Source organism: Grus americana, chromosome 2, assembly GCF_028858705.1.
Source record: "Grus americana isolate bGruAme1 chromosome 2, bGruAme1.mat, whole genome shotgun sequence".
Taxonomy (NCBI): domain Eukaryota; kingdom Metazoa; phylum Chordata; class Aves; order Gruiformes; family Gruidae; genus Grus; species Grus americana.
The window spans coordinates 18,156,291-18,175,810 of record NC_072853.1 but is presented as its reverse complement, the minus strand read 5'-3'; the positions used below and the strand labels follow the sequence as shown (position 1 = coordinate 18,175,810).

Sequence of the window (19,520 nt, the reverse complement as noted above, 5' to 3'; positions counted from 1 at the left end):
GTTTGACAAACTGAAATGTGAGCAGTGGGTCAGAATAAAGTCCTACTTATCCAAGCATAAATCTGAAGCATGGATATTTAAAGAATAAATGATATTCAGTACGTGGCATGCTGCTTACCAAGGAGTTAAGGTGATCAACAAACTGTCAGCTGTCATCATAGACATTGTTTAATAATAAAGTGAGATAAAATAATTCATAAATCTGGAGAGATAAAACAGTGCTGTAAAAGCTCTGTATTTGTGTGGGACAGAAGACATCTTTAAAAGATTCATCTAGTCATAAGAAAAAATGTTAGGGTGGAAGTTTTGAGGGAGGATACGGCAATCTACAAAACCCAGATAGACACATGCTGCTCTAATTTCATTCGTGAGGAAAGACTATGCCATTGCCTCATGATGCAGAGAAACCAAGCATTATGGGAGCAGTATTACCATACATTTAATACAAATATTGCTTCCCCTGTTTACAAGGACTTACTGGAACTAAGCTACACTTTCAAGAGCCTTGGCACATGATCTTGGGTTAAAAGAAACCGTAACTGGTACCACTAATATATTTGGCTAGCATCATAGTAATATTCTAAGTTACATGTTGGTTGTCACAGTGAGACAAAAATAAATGAACAACAGTAATTTCAAAAGATAATGGTAACTGTAAGTATTTTGAGAAAATAGTGCACTATAAAAATTTTTAAAAGTATAAACAGAAATATCAGTTTAAAACAGTTTTTTCAAATTATGTTTAATACAAAAGCAATCATACAAATCATCCAGAATTGTTGAAAAGCAACAAAAAGATACTAATGAGACCAGGTCTACTTACCAAATTCCTTAGGAACAGTGATAGAGTAAACACAGTTGTGACCAACACTGTAATTCTTGGGGTAGTTTGGTGATAATACAGTGCCTTCAGAGCCTGTTGACCGGCTTCCACAGGGTGCTAGAAAGTGAAGATAATCAGTTTTGAACAATATAATATCAGACAAAAATCAGTTTAAAGTGATTTGTTGTATGTTGGTATATGCTATCACAGTAAATTTTATTACACTTCTACACTGGATTAAATGTGTATATCCTGTGAAGTACTGAGTGTGTGCATCTTTCTCATATATCAAATGAAAATTGATGACACTCTGCAGTTTAACAAATTAATTATTGTTTTTCTTTACCATTTACCAACCGTCTTATTAAAATAATGATGTTTTATACACAGTTTGCTATTATTCACAGCATACAAAACTATTATTCATTTGTATGATGCTTTATACTCTGATAAAGACATAGGTTATGCAGTCCTTCCAGACACTAGTAAATTCTTACTCATGCCAATAGACTCATAATTCAAAATAATGTATAGAACTACTCAAATAAGAAAGTCAGGATTCCTTGACTGAACATGATGTACCACTTATTTATATCTCAATTATTTATAACATTATATATAGAAAGTTATGAGCAAACACTTTCTTTATCACAAAAACATCACGTTTTTTCTACCATTAATACCTATAATACTTGATAAAATGGCAGATAAATAGCAATGCTAGTTACTACAACAATGCATTTTTCTAAGGTTAACAACAGAAGTTAGCATTTGGTATTATTCAAACTGTCAAGCAAGAAACAGTGTTTTTTCCTCTTTTTCTTCATCAGATGTTCAAGTGCATTTATATGAAGCAGATGTATTAATGTTTTCTTATGGCTATTACCTGCTTCTCATATACACTTCGTAATTTAGTAATTTAATCTATTGTCAAGATTATGGCATCTGTTTAGAATATTTATTCTAACCAATTTGGACTATAAAACATTTTTAATGAGTTTAATGTTAGCATATGTATGTAACAAATTTGCTTCCCCTGTTAAGACGTGACTTTCTAAAATAAGTACTACTCAATGTTTCTTTTGCTGTGCATAAAAAATCTGGTTTTTGTCGTATACTCTCAAAACATTAATATCTTCCAGATTCTATTAAATATGAAAAAGATGGTTTTATTACTATGATTTCAGAAGATTTTATCTCATTACTTACACCAAATACAAGTGACGTATTAGTGTAGATACAAATCATGTGTTTTAAGACTACTTTTAGTGAATTCACACAAAATCTATTGTAGCATATATCATGAAAAGAACACAACTTTTAATGCCAGCCACTTAAAGCCCCATCACTTTGAGCATGGATTTCTGTAATTTACATCAACACAAGTTCCTTTCAGTATGGTGTAGCTGCAGAGTTTGACAGACCGTGTACCTGAAACTATTGCTCCAGTCTGCACATGCTATTTGTAAATGATTTAATGGGCTGGTGTGAAAGTCATGGTATTTGAAATAGGTCAAGAGAAGGATCTTGACCTTTGTTTGTGCCTGTGTGTGTGCATGCGGTAGATGTGGCACATATATTAGAGAGGAGCAAATCAGTCAGAACCCAGAACGGGACATAGTCTTGGCAATGCTCAGTACAGCTTTACGGGTAGGCACCAACTCTGAGATACAAAGTAAGCACTAAGACTATCATATGTATACAAAATATTGTTCTGTATGGCTAAAAGAATAATCGCAGTGTCTTCCCTCAATCCACCATCATGTCAAATATCAGAAATTCATGCTTTCTTGTATTTAGATAATAAAATTATTTTTACTTTTTGCCAAGGGGCAATAGAGTCTTGGCTGACCCTCAAATCCGGGGACTTATTTGCCTTGAGTTATTTGAAAAACACAAACTAGAAACTTGTCATTAGCTGAATGTGGTAAATATTTTTGATGAAAACAGATCTGCTTTTGAGCTTGTAAGTACTCAAGATTTTCTATTCCATATTTTGGATGAAACAAAATAGAATATGGAAGAATATAAGCACCAAGAGAAATAAAATTGCCAAAAAGCCTATTACTTCCCCCTAACCCCATTTCCTTCTTTACTGTTTCTGAGTTGAATAAATGAGTTATTGCAACAAAGACAATTATACTGTCCCACTCCAGCACTCGTATCATTATTATACTTCTCTAATCAGCAGATATACAATAATGTAAAAATTCAGGTTAAAATTATGATTCTACTGAAATGGAATTGACACCAAAAGGGATAGAATTTCACTGTTAATTTTTAATAAAATTTGAAGTAATAGAACACAATAACAATACTTTAAGTTAATAGCTATATATTTAGTACTCAGCATATAGTGGAACATTACTTATAAAGTCTAGATTTTTTACACCCTTATTCTTTTTTATTCCTACAAGTTATGCAGTTCAGCAAGGTATTTGTGATTTTTACAAAACTATTAGTATGTTTAAAACAGAACAAAATTTTAAAACGTACCAAGTTTCTTTTAAATAAACATTTTTTTCATAAATTCATTTAACTTAACGTGTAATTTTTCGAACAAAAATCAAATTTACTGCAAGTTTTGCAAGTTTTTATTCACTTTAGCGTAATATCTTACACTCTAAATTATGTACATTAATAGTTGTGTATCTAAAATCAACAGTGACATTTCAGCTATATCTTTACTAAATATGTAACACTGTCAATGCTGGGTTGATGTTATAACAGTGTATAATATTGAAAACATACTGTAACATGAAAGTGATGTCACCAGAGCATTTTTTAAAGCTAGGGAAACAGAAAAACTAATTGAGTTTGTGTCATACACAAGAATTTAAGAAAGCTAGTACACTTTCAAAGTGTTCTTGATTCTCTGAAGCAGAATTATTATTTAACTATCTATATGTCTAGCCAAAATATTTCACAATATTTAAAAGGTAGTACTATCACAGCTGGTATAAAAATAATCACGCAAAATAATTTCATTGACAAATGCACATAGATTTCTAAAAAGTGATTAAACTCAGCAATTTTTGCAACTTAAAAAAAAAATACAAAATACAACTTAGCACCTTCAAAAATCTGAGTATTCTCATAAATACTAAAGTCTGATTAAAACAACTTCAATGTCTCTAAAAGATTAAGATAATGCCATTCTTTTTATATTTGATATTAATTAAAATGTTTAAATGACTCATTGTCTGAAACATCTACACGTTTTTCCCATGCATCGAGTCCCATGAAAGCAACATACATCTGCGCTGATTATATAGCAGTCACATATCTAGCCTTATACAGGAGGGCAAGAGACACAGGACCCGGCTGGAAGCAGGATTTCCAGCAGGACTCCTTTATGTGCAGTCTCTCGACAGAGTTGCCTGCAGCCTGTGTTACAACACGCTCAGTACAGACTGGAGTTAGGCAGGAACTATTTGTCACTCTGGCATACGTAAGGTTTAATTTGCAGCAACAATGAAATACTTGCATTGAGTATTTCATAGAAATTTCTTTCACTTGGACGTCTCGTTCTGGACTTTTTCACTTTCCTCTTTCCGAGTTCAACTTTTCCCTTATGGTCTCTCCCACTGTTTTCCAACTGCTGCTATAATGACTTTATCCTCACAAGAATTCACATTCCTGGGTCTCAAGAACAAATAGTATAAAGGAAAGCTGAATCAAGATACAGGCACACAGTTGACCTTTCCAATCTGAGAAAATGTTTAACTTCATAAATCATTAGGTGGTAAATAATTTAGTTCTTCTAGAAGCGAGACTGTCCTCAAGCAATACCTTTCTGAATGCATCAGGAAGGAGGAAGAAGTTTATCTGATATTTTAGTAAACCCATAGAGTTCACTGACTGTATTTCCTTCCTTATCTTTTGGGAAATGCTAACTTTAAAATGCCGGAAGTTTCAGGAAAAAGAGATTCTACCCTGAATATCACTAAACATTACTATTCAGAAATAAAAGATAGCTCTAAGGACATGAATCCATAGCTGCCATGAATTAAAAACATTAATTTGATACAAAAATAAAACATATTTTTGCCTCTGGAAAATATCTAGTATCAAGTTGTTTGCTTGGATATAATAATTCCACTACCACAATGCTACCGACTGACTTTCACTTAAGCTTATTTCAGTTCTGTAGATCTCACTGCCTTTGCATCAGCTTTACAGTGCAGTGACTTATTTCAGTTCCTAATAACTACAAAATTAAAAAAAGAAAGGTTGTGAAAATCAACATGTCTAACTATTATGCTGTGCATTGAAAGATCTACCTACAGTAAAATTTCTAGCAGACTCATCACACCTACAAATGTAAACCATATTTAACACAAAAAGCACAAAAACTTCTGAGCATCATTTCCCTAGGAATTAAAAAAATCCTGCAGAATAAAACAAATCAAGCAAGCAAGCAACCAACCAACCAACCAAAAACAAAAGTTCAAAAGTCAAATTATATTGTCTAATTTAATTCTCCAATAGTATTCCAGTATTTTTTAATAATATTTGCTTAGATTCTGAAATACTGTATCACTTTCTGTATTTATTTCTGCTTTAGTTTATTCTCTGACATATAAAAATACTACTCAGTATGCTGTCCCTCTCCTGCTTTCCAGGATCAGCAATGGAACACTAATAGGAGAGAAAGGGACTTGATTGTGGTAAGAATGTGATAAGAATCAATGTGTTGATCCATCGCTCACTGTTTCCTTGAAACATTATTAAGCATTAATAGCAAAAAGTTCCTTTTCTATGTGTGCTGAATTTACTGTAATGGTATCTTGTCTTGTAAAATAGCAGTCCCTGCAGCCCTTGAAAAAGCCCTATCATAACAACAAAGTATCACCCACTCTGTATCTTAAACTGGCGAGCTTTTTTATCTGGAAGATTACCCATCTTCATCATTAGTATTCATGCACCTTGGTCAAAGAACTAAATTCTACCTCTTTATGGCAATGCATTAGTAAATAGAGAATACAATACAAAATGCATTGCGGTCAGCAGTGACACCTTTTCTCACAGTTCAGCTTAAGCTAGTTGTAAATGAAACGTAGGTGATCACCACAGAGAGGCAAAATCACACAGCGGAACAACAGATCCCTGTAATCCACACCTAACTACTGCCATGAAGAACAATTTTCTCTAGCTCCAGGAAAACATTAGAGGGTTAAAGCCCCTGCCAAGTGCTTGTTGCTCATATGTTTTCCATCATGCCTTCGCAGTTTAACCAGAAGAAAGAAACCACAAGGAAAAACTTCAGTCAAAGAACTGTGAAGAATGGACTGCATAGGTATTAGAATCAATCTCGGATCTCTTCATCTGTTGAAGAAATGAATATTTTTCCTACCAAGCATTTTTTCTGCAGCTTGAAGCTCTTAATTCCTGCTGCTGCTTTCAGATTACCTACTTTCTAGCTCCTACAGCTAAGATCTAATAGAATTTAATTGTAATTGCAGATTTAAGTGCCATATTGAGCCATCCATTTTTAAGCAGCATTCCTCAGTGGAATCAATGGGGAATACTGCTTAAAAATGCATGGCACAATATGGCTTTATGTCATGCAGATAAATTTGATTACACAGCTAAAAATACAATAAAAATGAAGAATAACAGTGCATAAACTCTGCAAAAGGAGGAAAAATATGCCTCGAAGAACTAATGGGACACTGACTTTTTATCTAATGGGCCACTGTTTCAAAACCCAAACAAGGATACCTAGTATTTAGTTGGTCTAAATGAGTAGGTTATGAAAAATAATTATTTGGTGACATGATGTATGTTTTTAGAATTTAATATATTAAATCATTGATTGCCGTTTTTCCTAGTCTGATATAATACAATGTCATTCTATTTATCCTTTTTAATCCAAATGACCAGATTTTCAGTTGTAATGATTTAATGATTTAAGTCAAGACTAATATACAGGTAACAAGAAAAAGAAAGAAAAAAAAAAAAAAAGAGACTGATATATCACCATCAGGAAATAAAATAATATGCAAAATCTAGCAAAGGAAATATTAACAGATAAAAATGGTAGACAAATTTATTCTGAATTTCCAAATTACAGAAACTTTTATTGTGGATTTCAGTCTGCAAATGTGAATGTGATGAAACACCTAAAATTGTTTTGGCAATACAATGAATATAGAAACGACAATCTGATAAAGAAATACATATTTTAGTTGCTGTTTGGAAATATAGAAATACATCAGAAATAAAAAGACACCAACAAATATAGAGAAAAAGAGAGTGCACCATCATACAGCTGGAAAGCAGTACCAAAGAAAACAGTAGCATAAAGAATATGGAAGCTTTCCATGTTGTCATTTCTTCAGTCTTCATAATACAGTTTCATTATGGCAATCAAAATTAATTTAAAAAATGAGAGAGACGCTTAGGCCAATATATATATTTGAAAGTGGTCAGTTAAAACAGAGGTCAGCAGAAGCTGGCAATATCCACTCAGGAATTCAGAAACGTATAAAAGCAGGGCCTGAATCATAAAAGAAACTGGATAAATGATGACATTATTAAAAAAAAAAAAAAAATCAAACCAGAGAAATTCTAAGTAGCAACTTAAAAAAAAAGAAATGCAGAAATGCAAAAGCAAAAGCACCTAGCTAGATATTGCAGAAAAACTTAACCAGTTAAATATTAAATGGGAGTTTCAATACAACATTGCTGTAGATAAAGACACCTCTATCGCAGCATTCATACATTATACGGAGAAGGTAACATTTCTGCTCCAAGAGTAGTAAAGTCTCAGCAGGAACATCACATCAAGTTTTTGGCATTAAAAAAAAAAAAGTTAAAAAAAAAATTTATTAAAAGAAATGGTTCTATTATAATCTAGCAGGAAATTTTGCAATAGTTGCTTTTGTTTAGTCTCCAAAAGAGAAGGAGGAGACCATGAGCAGACTAGTCACTTTTTGAAGATGTGGTAGATTGCAATAAAGATTAGAGAAATTAATTGTTCTCTTCATCCATAAATGATAAGACAAGAAATAACTGCCAACAATTTTAGAAATATCAATTAATTTTAGATACTCTCATAACTACTTTTGGGAAGTTACTGATTTTTTTTGTGATTCCTGGAAGAACAAGACATATAAATATCTGTCACAATGGGTTAAGTATATCCAAGCAGACAAGAGGCAGTACTTCACCTTTTTATAATAGGTTATCTATCTATCTATCTATATTAATTGATTTTAGCATGAGAAAGGAGTACATTCCATTTTCTTGGTGCTGGCAATGCTAAAACCACTAACTGAACTATTATAGTGTGATGGGCTGTTTTTATTTTTTTCTGGAAGAGGAAGGATAGTATTTCATATAAAACTAATGAAAAAAAGGAAAAAAGATTATGAATAAAGAAGTACAAAGTGGGAGAACCCCAAAAGACAATTCTTCCAAAATTAAAAAAAACTGTCATAAACTTGAATTACAACAAAATTGGAAGTTTTCCAAAAGATGTATAATCAAGATAATATGCCTTATAAGAAGAGAACAAAGAACTTGAACTCTGTGTAGTTTAGCAGAGAAAGATAATTTGATACATTTTAAGGAGGACCTCTTTTCAACAAAAAAAAAAAGCAAAAGAAAATTTAGGAGAAGCTAAAACTAACTTTAGCTTGTGCTTTTGTTGTTATTTTATACATAAAGTATATATAAATATATAAAATGCAATTAATCACACAATCAAATTATTTCTATGTACATTTATTTAACAGTTCATCAACTTTTACTTCTAAATCCAACAAAATAAACAACACTTCCAAATAGTTTTGTGTCTTCAGTTTCCATTCCTTGAAATCTTTAAAACAAAACTAAATGTCTTTCTGAAGTTATGACAAGCAGATTTTATACAGTTGAATATGGGATATGCTTTTATAAAAAAAAATACAAAGGCGAATTGTTTTAGCATAACTTTAGAAACAATGTTTGCTCTTAATTTAATGATTATTATTAAATTTCAATTATTTTCCTTTTTTTTCTTATGAATTGTGGTGGGCACAATTTTAAAAATTTCTGTATTGTTTTCTCAGCCACTGAAATCATGTGTTGCTTAAAATTAGTTTACTAAATTTACTCATTTTAGCCAAGTGTATGGAAAGTTTGAAATTCATTTTCTGACATGAACTGAGATGTGGCAGAAGGTCAAAATCCTACATTTTTTCTGCTGTAGAATGTGATCACAGCTGATAGCTCCTTCATGATATTGGCTGTTATCCAAATAGTCAAAATATCATCTATTTGCAAAATTATTGCTGTCTTGTTTCTTTTTCCTATATTTTTCTGAACAAATGCAATTAGCTGGAAATTAGACATATTTCTTTTTCTGTCCTAGCTGAGTTAATCCATGTCCATTTTAGACGGGCAGCGGAGTGAAGAAGCATAAAAGCAAAATCCTGTGTTCCTATTTAAATTGTCGAAGTATTAGAGAGAAAATTAAAGAAAACTTGAAGTGAGAGTCCCACTTTTTATAACCCAAAATCCTATTCTATACAATGTTTCCATTTCTAAATGTCAGGGTAGAGCTACACAACAAGAATGATTTATTATCAAAGCCTGTGGCATGCAGATGTCAAAATATCTGGTACTTAAGCATAATCTGGTAATAAATAAATAAATTTAATGTATTAATAATTTATTGATAAAACTAAAAAAATAGCCTAATTGAAATTAGGCTGAAACTAGGTGTCTTGCTTAAGCACTGTTTAACAGATGCACTAGCAAATTTTGAATCTAAAACAGCTAAATTGCAAACAATTGTTAATCTCAATTCTTCAATTTTCTACTAATAATGCAACAAACAGCTTTCTGTAAGAAAAAGAGTTCGGCAGGTAGCAGTGGTATAAATTATTTTCTAGTGTGGCATAGTCTTCTAGACTCCTGTGATGCTTAAAGCATTTTTTTTTTTTCCTTAATTTTTGAAGGAAGTATACGTGGCTCAGGAAGGCCTCACTGAGTGATCACATTGCCTTTCTGCAATAGGCAAAGACTTTTTTTGACACTGCTTGTCTCTGGAACAAGGGGGGGGGGCGGATCTGAGGTCTCTCTGGCTTAGTGTTCCAGGGCAATCTGGAGGCTGGTGAGGTGCCTCCACGCCTTCATGTTTCTCAGTGCACCAGAGGTCTCTGGCTTCTGTTGATAAATGCACTAGAATTCTGTGAGATACATTTCCAGGAGTCTGGCTCACTTCAGAAACTCTCATTGTGTAAGGTTGTGGTTCCTTTATTTAAGTAATGTTTTGTTTTCTTTTTGGCAATAAAATTGAGTTAGAGTAGAAGGCTCTGAGAATGGAGCCATCTAATAAGAGAAAATGTTATCTAACATATTTCGTGCTAGAATAAAAGTCTTTGCAGTGAAACAGTGTCTGCTCATAACAAATGGAGGCGGAACTCGTCTCTGTGCCTCAGCACAGGTTCATTCCTATGAAAGAGCACAGCAGACTTATACCTTCCACAGCTGAAAAACAATAACTAAATAAAAATTTTAAAATGCTTTTCAAGTCTACCATCTGCAGCAAAGCTTTGACATGATATTTAAGGAACTTCTGGAGAAAAACAAAAAATCATTTTAGAAAAATTTATTTACCAATATAAAAAATGAATAAAAAAGAAGAAAAAAGAAAATTGGCAGTAATAGAGTCTTCTGGGGGGCACCATTTCAGAGTCTTTAAAATTTCTTTAGATAGCAAGATGAAAAGAGCGTTACATGACAGATGTGTAGCAGTAAAAATAAGTCAGACATTAACAAAGCTTAACACATTTTTAGCTACAATGGCAGAATTGAGACATTGACACTTAAGAAAGTATGAATGAAAGATGTGTAAGGATTTACAGATTCATCACAAGAAATAACCATAGAATCACAGAATCATAGAATAATTTAGGTTGGAAAAGACCTTTAAGATCATCAGGTTCAACCATTAACCTACCACTGCCAAGTCCACCACTCAACCAGGCCCCTAAGCACCACATCTACACATGTTTTAAATCCCTCCAGGGATGGTGACTCAACAACTTCCCTGGGTAGCCTCTTCCAGTGCTTGGCAACCCTTTCAGTGAAGAAATTTTTCCTAACATCCAATCTAAACCTCCCTTGGCACAACTTGAGGTCGTTTCCTTTTGCCCTATCACTTGTTACTTGGGAGAAGAGTCCAACACCCACCTGGCTACAACCTCCTTTCAGGTAGTTGTAGAGAGCAATCAGGTCTCCCTTCAGCCTCCTTTTCTCCAGGCTAAACAACCCCAGTTCCCTCAGCTGTTCCTCATAAGACTTGTGCTCTAGACCCTTCACCAGCTTCGTTGCCCTTTTCTGGACACGCTCCAGCACCTCCATGTCTTTCTTGCAGTGGGCCCCAAAACTGAACACAGTACTGGAGGTGTGTTTTGTTTTGTTTCATTTTTCTTTTTTTGCAGGCAATATAGCTTCTGTATTATTTTATTCACCTCTGCATTCTTTATATTTCATTACTGATTTGGTTAAAGGAAGAATCATTCTTATTATGTGATGAAGAGTGTGATGACTGCTTCTATGTCATTTGACAGACAATGCAGTTGAGGTTTCACTGAGAATTTTTTTTGTTCCATAACCTTAGTGGACAAGGACATAAACCACCTTTTCATTACACAGAAGAAACCAACAAAATGTGAGGATGAAAGCTAAAATTATGAGCTTTCTTAGAACTCACTAACTCATTTAGTTCATTTAGTACTGCATAGAACCAAGACTCTACTTATTACTGTAGATCTAGTAAGTGACATCATCTCCTGAATCTTGTTTTGATAATAAGACTTACTATTTTAGGGGTGGGGAGCCTGTAATGAGTGTATTACCAACTCAAAAATCCATGATATTATTGTATGCTGCTCATCTGCATGTCTCTAGAATGTCCCTTTACCCAAATGAGTTTTCTAGCAGTAGCACTCAATCACAGCTGCTACAAAAAATAAGCTTTTTCTTGAACTAGCTGAGAATATTACTACAATATTAGAATGAAACCCTGTAACTCCTTAGGTTTCCAAGTGATTGATGATCACTTGGTTTTCAAGTGATTTCCAGTATTTTGAGTGTGTGCGCACATCAGCAGTTTGAAAGGAAACTACAGTAACAGTTAATTAATTTCATTTTAAATTTGAGATCTGACAACTAATGATAAATTAACTGAAGTCACTGTAATCTGCTCAATCTCAGCTTTCTTTGCTGTTTATGTTTGCAACACAGACTTTTAAATTAATTTTAAGAAGAAAGAAGTCTCCACTTTTCAAATTCTCTTTCTTAAATGATTCCCCCTTTCAATTTTCAGATGGACTTGTGGGTAATTAAATTTACCAGTGGATTTATACCTAGAAAGTAAATACCATTTTCCTATAAGAAACTGTTCTTAAGAGAAAAAGAGTAAAACCATAAAAGAATAAAACGCCATGGTACACCCAAACCAATATTAACTCTAATAAGCACAGTTCTGTGGTTAAAAGGGAAAAATGCATTAATTTACAAACAGTAAGAACAGCCATCTCAATTCAGCTACTTAAATACTTGAGTTAATTCAAGGTTTACCTAAGGTCATCCTCAAAGCAGGAGCAAATTAAATATCACAATTGAATAAGAAACTGAGAGAAAAAGAGATATTCTGAAAAACAAATAATCCAAGCAAACAGCAGCAGCAAAGCATTGCTGCTTTTAGATACATATGTGTAAAGGAATGAAGCTAAAAAGAAGGTTTCCCCAGAGGATGATTCATCTCACACTGTAGTACTTGGGATAGACATGTGCAAGTGTCTGTCTCTCTCAAATGGCAAGAAAAATGTCTGAAGATTATTGTAGATTCACGCTTCTTAATTCTAAGTTTCTAATACACAGCTGTCTAGTCATCGAGGCACTCTCTGTGACCAGCAGAGAGAAAAACACATACGATGCTTCCCACTCTGGAGAACTCTAGTTCTCAGATAACAACCAAGATGTTGAAGAAGTATCACACTAAAAAAGGCACACGAGAGAGAAAAAGAAAAAACAAACAAACAAAACCCCAAACCATACGGTCCGTAAATACAATCGCATTCACATTAGAAGCAAACAAAAATAATTAATTCAACCCAGGAAGTGATGAAGCTTGACCCAACTCCTGAAACACAGGAAAGAAAAACAGGGTAAGAAACAACTGCTAATAGTAAAATAAACAATAATCAAAATAACTGGTCTATGGAATGAACAGTTATGAGCACAAGTACCAATTAAAAATATAAAATAAAGTAATAATACAAGATTGGCTTTTAAAACAAGTAAACAGACAAAAAATAAAAATATCAACAAAACTCCCTAATCTAGTCTTGTCTGCTAGTGCTATACCTGGTGGAAGTATTCTAATGTAAAAGCTGGTTACATTACTCTGACATTACTAGTAATGCCTCTACTTGATTTTGAATAACGGTGTGACATGTCAGCACATATTAAGACATTTCAACCACTGGCCACAGATTTATATAGTATAGGACTAAGAATGGCCATTTTTATCAACATGTCCTCTTCCATAACATGAAGCAGAGAATTTCACCAGTGTTAAAATCTCAAACTCTTACTTCTTGGCTGAGCTAAAGAATACCCGTGCATACTGTTTACCTCTTTTGTGCGAGCTACTTTCTGATTATACTGTATCTCTTGTTAATTCTTGAATGATTGATTATATTTAAAGCAAGATTACAACAATTACATTTCTAATTTCTAATGTTATATGCATATCCATTGCAAGTCAAGCTTTGGGTACATACAAGGTAAACAAATGTCTAGCACAGCAGATATACTAGGAAGGAGAGGGAGAAAAAGAAATATATGAAAAAGTGGAAGCTCATGGTTTGAAATGACAGAGTCCTAACAGCTTCTGTTCCAAGTGTGTACAGCATGACAACAAAACTTGGAAAGACCGCAGCTTCAGAGTTTTCATCAGACTCCAAAGAACACCTTTCTTTCAGAGCTGATTTTGTCAACAGCAGTAACGTGAGCTTGTTAGTGTGAACACACATTTAGATGAACATCATGTCTATGCCTGATATGTCCATAAAAATTTTTAATAAAATTTTGAGTTCATCTTCAAATAATTTCTAGGGTATCTAAAGTCTTCTTTTATTTAACTTTCCTTTGATTTCTCTAACCTATATACATACTGAATTCATTTTGTATTTAAAATACAAGGAATCATGTGTGATACAAGGAATATATGGGATAGATTTGCAATGAACTCTACTGGTTAGAAATGGTTTTAAAATTTAGAAGGCAACTACTTCCTTTTGAGCCCTGTTAAATCTAATATATTGGTGTTTGGTTTTGTTTGGGTTTTTTTAGTTTAAGAACAACAGTTATTAAAGATAATATGATTTTTGTCCTGACTAGTGACTGTAGTTTTTTTAGCTGCATAGAAAACATCATTCTAAATTCAGTTGAGTTGCTAGACTGAAATGCAGGGGATTAGATATGTTACCCACATGAAGCAAAAGTTAGAAAATCACTGTCCTGTTTAGAGTACATTGAAACAACTTAATAGTTTGTGCACATCTTTAGTTAACAGCCTTGACTTCTGACAATGCCCAGGACTAGTCTATGGAAGTTAAACTGTCCACAATTAAATATTTAATAACAAGTATCTTTGATAATTCTGTTAAAACCAAGTATCGAACTGATACACAAAAAACAAAGTATCTACTCTCTGAAGAAGAGGAATCTTAGCAGCTATTTTTTGCTAAGATTTTTAATAGTATTTGAATTATGTTAATCGAGGAAAGTCTCAATCCCTAGGGATGCCATAAAAAAAAAGAACAAAGCAAAGTTGCTGATTTTTGTGTGTCTGGAAGACCTTCACATGTTCTTCACTTCTATCTCTGGGATTCTGTAGTGATCAGCAACCCAGAGAATTTTATTTGCTGCATTTCAAATCACCAAGTTGAAGAAGGAATAAAGTACAGATCTATTCCTCAGTATCAGAAAGATAGATTTAAGGCACATTGATTCAGCTATTTAAAAGTATTTTAATTGCATTACTCAGCAACCTAACTCGTTTCCTTGTAAAAAAGATTACATTTGAGAATTTCAGTTTTACTTTTCCTTGAACTCTGAGCTCCAAGAAATATACTCTCCTATATCTGAAGACAAGAAGCAAATGCTACTTTTGTTATATTTATTCGTTCTAGTGTTAACACTGACTCATCAGAATACGTCTCATGGGCTAGGATGCTCTATGAGAGGAAAAAAAATCTTTACATCTAATCCTGCTAGAATTTTACTAATCTGCAAAGGACTAGTCATAATGATTTCAAGGTAATTTACCTAACTACAAAAAGCTAATTGTCTATCATCACATGCCTATACTTAGGGTTATTTCTTCTGTGAGCATTTATCCTACACTTAATGAAAGTGAAGTTGATGCACGTTTTACTCCCTAGTCACACGGTACTGAGGACTAATCATTGTGCATTTGACTCTAGATTTGAATATGCAGTATAATTTTGTGATATCTGTGAACCTTCTCATCTCAATTTTATGTGAAGTTGTATTGGATGGTTCAGTTCCCAACACAAATATGCATGGGATCTTTGTGGTAACCTTCCTGTACTGTAGGTTTTTTTATTTTAAATAACATAAAACCCACCATCACACCAACAATTTGTAATCAAATATTAATCCTAACACATTGTATTACATTTCTCTTAAAAATAAACTTTCTTCATGGAACTTTGCCAAAAATCTTTAAAAATTCAATGATATAGTATCAACTGTTGTTAATTTCATTCATAAGCCTGTTGAGTTTTCAGACTTCCCATTAAGGTCCACATTCCTCTTCAAAAGTTATATTGATTTTTTTCTTCAACATGTTTAACCATGCATCTCCTAGGTCTGTTCTTTTTTATAATCATTATCAGTTTTCTAACTGTGGAAATTGGCCAATTGCTCATCAGGGAAGATTTTTGACATGTTCATCCCCTTCCACTACTTTGACAGACAGGCTAAGTTAATGTATTGGGTTTGCATGGCTAGGTTTTTTTGGGGGGGGCTACAGGGGTGGCTTCTGTGAGAAGCTGCTAGAAGCTCCCCCTGTGTCTGATAGAGCCAATGCCAGCTGGCTCTAAGATGGACCCGCCCCTGGCCAAGGCCAAGCCAATCAGCGCCTCTGTGATAACATATTTAAGAATGGAAGAAAAAACAACTTGGGGGAGCTTTTGCAGCTGGAGAGAGGAGTGAGAAGATGTAAGAAACTCTGCAGACACCAAGGTCAGTGCAGAAGGAGGGGGAGGAGGTGCTCCAGGCACCGGAGCAGAGATCCCCCTGCAGCCCGTGGTGAAGACCATGGTGAAGCAGGCTGTCCCCCTGCAGCCCATGGAGGAAGGATGAGGGGGTGTAGAGATTCCACCTGCAGCCCGTGGAGGACCCCACGCTGGAGCAGGTGGAGGCACCTGAAGGAGGCTGTGAACCCGTGGGAAGCCCGTGCTGCAGCAGCCTCCTGGCAGGACCTGTGGCCCCATGGAGAGAGGAGCCCACGCCAGGGCAGGTTTGCTGGCAGGACTTGTGACCCTGTGGGGGACCCCACGCTGGAGCATTCTGCTCCTGAAGGTCTGCACCCCCTGGGAGACACCCACACCGGAACAGTTTGTGAAGGACTGTAGCCTGTGGGAGAGGCTCCATGTTGGAGCAGGGGAACGATGAGAGGAGTCCTCCCCCTGAGGATGAAGAAGTGGCAGAAACACCGTGAGATGAACTGACCGTAACCCCCACTCCCCGTCCCCCTGTGCTGCTGAGGGGGGAGGAGGTTGAAATCAGGAGTGAAGTTGAGCCTGGGAAGATGGGAGGGGTGGGGGGAGGTGTTTTAAAATTTGATTTTATTTTCTCATTGCTCTACTCTGGTTTGCTTGGTAATAAATTAGATGAATTCCCTCTCTAAGTTCGGTCTGTTTTGCTCGTGACGATAATTAGTGAGTGATCTCTCCCTGTCCTTATCTCGACCCACAAGCGTTTCGTGATACCTTTTCTCCCCTGTCAAGTTAAGGATGGACAGTGATAGAGCGGCTCTGGTGGGCACCTGGCCTCCAGCCAGGGTCAACCCACTACACTTAACCTTAAAATCAACATTTGTACTTCAAAAACTTCATATCTAAGCTCTTTTAGAACTACACAGAAAAGACGGTCTCATCCCAGCACTTGCTATGGTTCCATTTATTGATTTTCTTTACATCTCTTCTATAACTGCTTCCATTATGACACAGCTCCTTAGAGCCAAAGGACTGGTTCTAATGCAGGACCTCTCTGGTTACCTCAGTAATGTAATGTAACAAATAATGTAACATATAACTTACTTAGCTTTTCCATAATGACATTGTCCTTTAATATATTTTTAGCCTTGAACTTCTGTTGACACTTTAATAAGTTTCCTGCTTTTCTCATCTTTGAAAAAGTGCAGTAGTGGTTAGATTAGGTTCACATGTTCTAAAGCTGTTTCTCAAAGTCCTGTTGGCCACACTTTCTACTACCCTTATTTGAACATGATTTCCTTTTCCTGGAATACATATTTTAACTGCCATTAGATTCCTTGACTGTGTTGTTTCACCACCTTTTTTGGTGATCCTTTTAGGTTTTGCTTCTGATTGGTGAGCGTCTAAAATAGTATTTCTATGTGATTTCCAGATCACCAGTAAATTCTTACCTTTTGCTGTTGTCTTCAAATTCATTTCAGTGAGCTTCCTCAGTTTGACATAGCTCCCCATGCAAAGTGAAAAATTACTTTTAGGTGTTTTTTTCTCTTTTAGTTTTTTTTTTTCTCTTCCTCCCAGGGTGTCCAATTTGAGCACATTGTGGACACTTTGGATACATTCTGAGCACATTATTGTCACATTTACTCTCATTGAGAAAATCTGCTCTGCTTTAGGCCAGCTGTTTCTCTATTCATTTGATACTTTTAATGCTGAAATAAAAAGATGGTAACTGAATCACTAACTGAGGATACTTAAAATATCACTGTAATGTTCTCTGACCTTCAGTTACTTATATGTACTCTTAATTGTAACTCTAAATATAGCTTAATATATGAATATATCTTTTATTAAAAATTCACCCATGAACCAAACCAGTGCATTTCCTGGTATGCTACATGAGTGGAGCTTTAAACTACCTACTGAGTCAGCAACTGATTATCAAAATAATAGAAAAGTATAAAATTAAGTGCAATACAATAGGGAAGAGAATGTAACCTTTTAAATTCATAACAACCAAACAACTTCTGCAGCAGTTAGAGTACACAAATGCATGTGAAATAGAGTTGTGATTCATTAACTTATGTTAGCACACAGGTACACTTCAGGATATAAAAAAGAATATATAGTAAAAAGGTTCCAATGAATATCTAAAAACTGGAAGTAAGTTTGGTTGTGGAAGATACTGTTCCTTCAAGAAAGTACGAGATCAGAAAGAAGCTGTTATGCATGTAGCTTCTGAGTGAAATATCAAGAAACATGACATCGTAAAAGAGGAGGCTATCCTCTTTAAGCTGGACGATGATCTTGCTTACCACTCCTATAGCAGGTTGACTAACTGCTATATGTAGCCCAGTCAAGAAGGAAAAGAAAATTGAATTCCATTTTAAAAAAATGCAGTCTCTGTCTCTTAGTTGCAGGTTTTTCATTCCACAGAACCCGCCCCTAGTCCCCACTGTCACAGTCAATGTGAAGATGACAAAACTTGTGCAAAGAATTAAATACGAGTCTTATACACATAACCACCAACATATCCCACATAAAAAAAATCTTCTTCCAGTTGAGTGGGTTACTGAGGTCTTATTAGACAAGAGTGAGGGCCTTCAGACTGCTGCCTGAGATTAAATTAGAAACATGCATATTTATCAGGTATAGCCAGTACAGATGACTGGATTAGTTTCTTTAATTCCAGTTATTAATTAATGGACTTACCTTGGTTATTGAGTGATACTACATAATCCTATCCTACTTCAGTGTCTTTCAGTCTTTGGAAAATAAATATTTGCTTATCTGTGTGAATAAATGGTAGGGATTTTTTTTTTCCCCTTCTAAGAACAGAATCTCCTGCAGCCACCTTGTCTGTCCTAAAAAAATCTTCAGAGAAAATTATGTACCTCTGATGTTAACACTTAATACAGAAACAAGCATATATTTACTTAAACTAGTGCTAAAAGCTGTTTTTTCTCTCCACCTCAAAACAAATGATGGAATAACCTTTTTTTTTGAGGAATAATAATGTTTTTCAGTCTTCTACTGGAAAAATCTACATATTCAAAGCAAACAAACAAATGTCAGTATTTAATATCCTAAATTAAAAAAAACAAACAAACCACATACTTTGTTCTGCATTTTTCATCTGTGCTTTTTATATGCTTTTATTGCCAAATAAATTGGAAACTGTTTGTCAGTTAATTTACATATTTTATCATATACGTGCTATTCTCAATAATACTAAAGTTCCCTGTTACATTTTCCTTGTTTATTCATGATTTTTATTCAAAGTAACAGTTGCATCTAAGCAGACATATTTAAAATTATGGCTTGGATATACACATTTGATTTCAGATATATTTTTGTAGTAAAGAATATAAAAAATTAAGGCTAAAAAAAGTCAAAATTTACTTAGCTTAACCTGTTTCTCCTTCTTTCTAACATTTCCTTCATTAAAC

The 19,520-nt window shown here is 34.5% G+C and overlaps 1 protein-coding gene across 1 annotated transcript in view; it reads right to left on the bottom strand.

Annotated features, from left to right (window-relative positions):
- CSMD3 (CUB and Sushi multiple domains 3) overlaps positions 1 to 19,520 on the bottom strand; it is a 721,079-nt gene that overhangs the window by 178,633 nt on the left and 522,926 nt on the right. Inside the window, exon 32 of the mRNA XM_054816701.1 lies at positions 824 to 940. Coding sequence (XP_054672676.1) covers positions 824 to 940 — 117 coding nt within the window. The remainder of the gene's footprint in view (positions 1 to 823; positions 941 to 19,520) is intronic.